Source organism: Cucumis melo, chromosome 8 (assembly GCF_025177605.1).
Source record: "Cucumis melo cultivar AY chromosome 8, USDA_Cmelo_AY_1.0, whole genome shotgun sequence".
NCBI classification, from domain to species: domain Eukaryota; kingdom Viridiplantae; phylum Streptophyta; class Magnoliopsida; order Cucurbitales; family Cucurbitaceae; genus Cucumis; species Cucumis melo.
Window position 1 is genome coordinate 27,815,206 of NC_066864.1, and position 6,000 is coordinate 27,821,205.

Here is a 6,000-nt window from a genome sequence, read left to right on the forward strand (position 1 = left end):
TGCATAGTGAATCGATAGAGTTCATTTTTTGTCAACCAGAATTTTGGGTTTGTCCATAATTTTCCTCCAACCCGACTTATGTATACCCACTACAAGAAATCTGGCCTTTAATGTCGGTTTAAAACCGACATTAAAGACCTTTAATGTCACTTGGCGACCGACATCTTTGCGAGCGTTATTAAAGGCCTTTAATGTCGGTTGGGCTTTAATGTCGGTTTAAAAGCGACATTAAAGGCATCTTTAATGTCGGTTTAAAACTGACATTAAAGGCCTTTAATGTCGGTTTTCAACCGACATCTTTCATAGTGTTATTGAAGCCTTTTAATGTCAGTTGGGCTTTGATGTCGGTTTAAAACCGACATTAAAGAGGCCAACAATGTCGGTTTATAACCGACATTATAGATCCCCAATAATGTCAGTTTAAAAACGACATTAAAGCCTTGTTTTTGGATCCATTTTTACAAATTTATTTTTATTTAATTGCTGCATTATTTTCCATTTTTTATAAACTGACAGTCGATCCGTGTAAATAAATATTTTTTCTCAGGCCAACAAATCAATAAAATTAATATTATTTAGAAACTTTAATATTTGTCTTTTACATTTGCATACACAAAATGAAATCTTAATATTGTATTTATATATAGAACCCGAACCCAGTGAGTAGGTTTCCCGGTGCCATGTGCCCGAATGGTGCGTAGCCAGCAGCGCCACACAACATATAAAAAAGCGTTGTCACCGACACACTCACTAGAGTTGCCTTCTTCATTGTCTTAGCCTCTGAAGGTGGAGATTTTAGAGTGTCCTGTTCCACAAAACATAACATACCTCCATCAATCAAATTGAAAAAAGAAGAAAAAAGGAAAAGGAAAAGGAAAAGGACATCGATTTTTTCTGAGATTCGTACCTGAATTTCAATGAGGATAATCGAGTATGAGTAGGCAAAAGCAATGTCTCCAAGAGCTTGGAAGCTCCTCCATACTTTTTGTGTTTGAGTGACAGTTCCTATGCTAATTCCAGTCAAGCTCCCTCCAATTTTTCCATTTGCTAAAACAAACAATCAAAACAAGAACAGTACAGTCACAATCTTCATCTTAAAATCGCATTAAAAAGGTTTTAAATATTATACTATGATCCATGTGTTTAATGGGATTTACCAGTAATTTGAGCAACTCCAAGGCCAAGTCCAATAGTTGAGTAAGTAAAAGACATAACAGAAGCAACAATGGAGAGCCACCAAAGTTGATCGACAATGTTACGTATTTGATGTTACGTATTTGATGTTGTAAATACCTCTCTCTGACGTAATGCAACTTCCTTCCTACATTATTAATAGCACATACTCATTTTATACAGATCGACAATGATTCTCCTAGAAACACACATCCGCCTTGTCAAGTTAAAAGTTAGAAAAATTTACGCCAGAGAGCCATAATGAAAAGGCACCAAATGAAGGGATGATTTACCTTGCATGATTTTAGTAATGGCTGTAAGAATGCTGATCTGAAAAACCTAATTGATTCGCCAAGTGAGGTTCTATCCCAGTCTGTCTTAAAGAAAAAGATTGTAACAGCATTGATTAATCACTTTTATTGAGTTATTCTACTGCAGTTACCTAAGCAATTAAAGGAGGAACCTCTCGAATCTATAGTAAAGATAGGATATCGTATAACGTACCAGTCTCACTATCTACTTCCATGTCTGCTGCATTAAGTTCTTCTAGGAGCTGCAATCCATCATTATAATTCAAGTTATTGCACAGAAACCAAATTACCATGAAGAATAATGGAATAATTGCTTTGTATCTTGGTTTATCTGTACAAGTATTTATCATCTTTCTTCAGCCAGAATGCACAAAGAAAAAGCTGCTACCAATTGATGTTTTAAAATTTTGGTTGCCTAACAAAGCAAAGTGATTTGTGGAATCTCATGGGCCTTAGTTGGGATTTAAAGCTGAGAAAAAGTTGCTTTGATAGGGAGTTGGAAGAATGGAGCAACCTCAGTATTATTCTGAAGGAGTGTAGACCCTTTATTCCCAGAAGATCAGTTGGTCTAGAGGGTGAAGTTGCGTAGGAAGTTCTCTGTAAAGTCTGCCTATATTGAATTGCTCAAGAAAAGAAGGCTCCTGAATTATGTTGGCTTTATATTTGAAAGGGTTTAGTTTCACAAAAAAAAAAACTAGGTTATTTTTGTGGACCACGACTTTTGATAGTACCAATATAAATGTCAAAAATTCAAGTAGATTTCCCCATTTATCCCCCAACATGTGCATGGTGTAAGAAGTGAGGAAACCTTGAACCACTAATTTCTCAATTGTGACTTCTGTAGAAGGGTTTGGGAGCATTTCAGGAGGCTGTTTAATTTGGACTGATGCATGCCCGGGTCAGTTAAAGATTGGATGGTTGATTCTTTCAGTGGAGGAGAGTTGAAAGACAAAACCAAAGTGCTTTAGAGCAATGTGCAGAAGGCAATCTTATGGTTATTGTGGAAGGAAAGGACTGCTACGGTTTTTTCAGATAAGTGTAGTTCTTTTAATTATTTTAGCGATCTTGTACGAGAAACGACCTCTATTGGAATAGCCTTCACAATCCTTTTTGTAATTGCACCACTTGTGCAATCAACCAATTGAAAGGTCTTTTGATAATTCTCGTGCTTTGGGGAGGAGACACCTTGTTCCCTTGCCCTTTAGGTTTTTTCTCTGTTTCTTTTTCCTTTTAAGATTAAAGTTTGCTGACATTTATAATAAAAAATATATATACACACAATAAAAATTCCAAAATTCAGCTTATGTATACTAAATCACAACAAAATATCAGGTATTAAACTGAAAAGTAAACATTTTCCTCGCTGCAAATGAGTTGCAAAGCATAATATTTATGCAATATGCATTTATTTCTTGTTATTTTTACCTGGGCAACAGTTGGCACAGTAGTAGGATCAAACTCATCACAGTGTTCAGGGTCTATTGGGACACAGATACGACCTGGAATAAAAAGGAACAGTAAGATTCAGTGATATGTAACCACATGTTCTGTTCACAAAAGTGAAAAATTGGATCCTTCGTTCTAATCAGGGTTCCAAAATCAAGTGCATTTTAATGATATTTAATTATTATTTTTTGATAAGAACCTTATGAATCTTTTACATTGAGACCACAATGAGGTTTCAGCAAGTCACAACTAATTTAACTTTAGCATTTATATCCAACACCGACCTGTTTTGGGATGAACACAGAATGGTGCTTTTAGCAGATGGTTCATGTGTTTAGTAACCTGAACAATAAAGAACTTGCCTCATCAAGGGAGTAAATTAAAATCAGCGTTAACAAGTAAATTAGAAATTTTTTGTTGCAATCCCTATCCATGCCAATTAGAGATCCAAAATGTAACAAAGCTAAATGCAAGAACAAATTGATCTAATTACAATAAATGAAAAAGAAAATCTAGTTAAGAATCTTAAGAGAAAGTCAGGTAATACAAATACCTCCAAATTAAGCCTAGGGTAGGTAAAAGAGAAAACAATCTCTTCAACATACCTACGCATTCCTTGTGCCTGAACAAAGAAAACATCGTAATTATTGACTAAATGTAGCACAGCTCTATACAACCAAATACTCACATATAAGACTAGAAAAAAGAAAAGAATATGTTCCACCAAGACACATCTTATTGACAGCCACACAGCATGGCTGGAAAGAAATGAAGAAGAGGAAAGAGGAAGCTAGATGACGGAGAAAAGGCAACTGAAAATAACAATTACAGCTACTTGGATTGCACATGATAAATGTTGAAACAAATATTTGTATGTGCACAAATACAATAGAAGAACCAAGTTCTGATCGAAAAAGATGATAGAATATCAGAGGGACAAATATAGGCTTGCAACATGAGCCTTGGAAAATATAAAAAGAATTATATTAAATTACTTCTGAAATTATTTACAAATGTGATATTAATTTGCTATAGAAAGTACCTTGGAAACAATGGAAGGATGAGGAGGAGAAGTGGCAGTATCTTCGAGATCATCATCGGCTGCCATCTTCCTCCGTTTCAGTCGGAAGGAGGAAGCAGAAGGCTGAGCTCCACCATCCACGGCGGAGGAACAACAAAGGCGGGTCTGAAAAAACTCATAAGAAGAAGAATGAATCGTACTACGAACATCGAACATGAGAAGATCGTCCATGGAGGAAGAAGTACTCCAACTAGGGTCCTCATGAAACATCGCTTCACACCGATCCTCCTCGCCGATGTAAGGGGGATATTCAATTTTCTTAAGTATATTGTAGATCTGGCTCGCCGATGTAGTAAAGTGCAAAAAACATCATATATCTGCAACAGCTAATTGACTCTTCTGCAACAGATCTGGCCACAAGCCAACCAGATCGGAGCTTGTGAGATAAACGCAGACGGCGACGGTGGTGGCGAGGGCTGGACATGAACATGGTTGAAGAAAAGGATTCCCGACAGTGGTGGCAAGCATAACAGTGTTTGAAGAACGTGAGGAGTGACGACGGTGGTGGCGGGCACGGGCTGGGCACGAGGGACGATGGTGGTGGTGGTGGCGGCGACTGTTCAGAGAAGAAAGGGAAGATTGTTAGATGAGAATGAGGAGTGAAGAAGAAATTGGAAGGATGAAATCCTGTGGGTGATTGAGAAAGAGTAAAGTAAGAGAGAGAAAGTCATTTTTTTATAAAATAAAAAATTAAAAAAATTAAAATTAAAAAGGAGCTTTAATATCGCTTTTCAAAACAAGGATGTTTAATGTCGGTTTTAAACCGACATTAAAGCTCCAGCTTTAATGTCGGCTTAAAACCGACATTAAACATCCGCCTTTTCAAAAACGACATTAAAGCTCTTTTTTCATTTTTTCCAACCGACATTAAAGGCCAGATTTGTTCTAGTGACCCTTAATTAATCTATTGAAGAGTCTTTTAAATGCTACCTTTATGGATAATTATAATAATAAATGTATGACATGTTCTTTAGATAAACAGAAAAGACTATCTTTTCAAAATATTAATAGAATTCTTGAACATGCATTTGATGTTATGCACTGTGATATATGGAGACCATATCATATTTCAACTCATGTTGGATATCGTTATTTTTTTAATCTTGGTTGATGATCATTCGAGATATACCTGGACTATTTTAATGAAGAAGAAATTTGGTGCTTTGTCTATCGTTCCCAACTTCTTCAAACTTGTGCAAACTCAATATAGTCGAAACATTAAAACATTTAGATCTAATAATCACTACAAGAGACGGAGGTACTCCCGACACACAAAAACGTCGGGGAAAGTGAAAAAAATGTCGGAAAAGGATATGTCGATGTTTTTTTCCCGACGTCTTGTGTGCGTCGAGAAACCCTTCCCCGACGTGTCTTATGCATCCTAGTCCCAATATTTCATTGCATTGGGGATTCCTTTGTATATTTTTTTTAAAATATGTAATTTCTAATTTTTTTTCCTAAAATATTTTGCTCAAACATTCACAACGACATTCGAATTGCTCAAATATTTTTTCCGACGTTTTGGATTAAATTAAAACAAATTCAATATAAATTAATAAATTAAGAAATACAAACACAAATTAAAAAAAAAAGATTTAAAATTAATAATACGAATAAGTTCAAAAAAATATTAGTAAGTTTAATATAAAAAATGTAGTTCTCATAATACAAAAAGTCTCCCAATGAGATGTACCTTCAGTCCTACAATGATATAAAAGTAACTAAGTTTAGTATATTATATTCATATGTTCACTGTATACTATCATTGTAAAAACTTAAGAATAATGAAGACATATATACATACCGCAGAGCTAAGGATCATGTGGTGGTCCATGTTGTGCACAAGTGAAATCTTCTATGAGCTTTTGCATTCATTCCACTTGTGAAGCTAACGCTTGGTGATTTCTATCTTGCACTTCAACTTCAGGACCATTTTAAATTAATTGAGTGAAAGTTAATGATAAATACTAAATTAAACATTAGCGTAAG

The 6,000-nt window shown here is 35.3% G+C and overlaps 2 protein-coding genes across 2 annotated transcripts; both read right to left on the bottom strand.

Moving 5' to 3' along the window:
• Positions 1-556: 556 nt before the first annotated feature.
• LOC127150446 (amino acid permease 3-like) lies at positions 557-1,244 on the bottom strand. Its single transcript, XM_051088200.1, has 3 exons — positions 1,158-1,244; positions 908-1,047; positions 557-805 (listed from the first exon to the last, which is right to left on the bottom strand). Exons 1-3 carry the CDS (start codon positions 1,210-1,212, stop codon positions 638-640), a joined length of 363 nt encoding a protein of 120 aa, XP_050944157.1. The 5' UTR covers positions 1,213-1,244; the 3' UTR covers positions 557-637.
• An 11-nt stretch (positions 1,245-1,255) lies between these two features.
• On the bottom strand, positions 1,256-3,339 carry LOC127150721 (uncharacterized). The gene is made up of 5 exons (XM_051089223.1): positions 3,215-3,339; positions 2,910-2,983; positions 1,678-1,726; positions 1,467-1,546; positions 1,256-1,321 (listed from the first exon to the last, which is right to left on the bottom strand). Exons 1-5 carry the CDS (start codon positions 3,258-3,260, stop codon positions 1,256-1,258), a joined length of 315 nt encoding a protein of 104 aa, XP_050945180.1. The 5' UTR covers positions 3,261-3,339.
• Between the last annotated feature and the right edge of the window lie 2,661 nt (positions 3,340-6,000).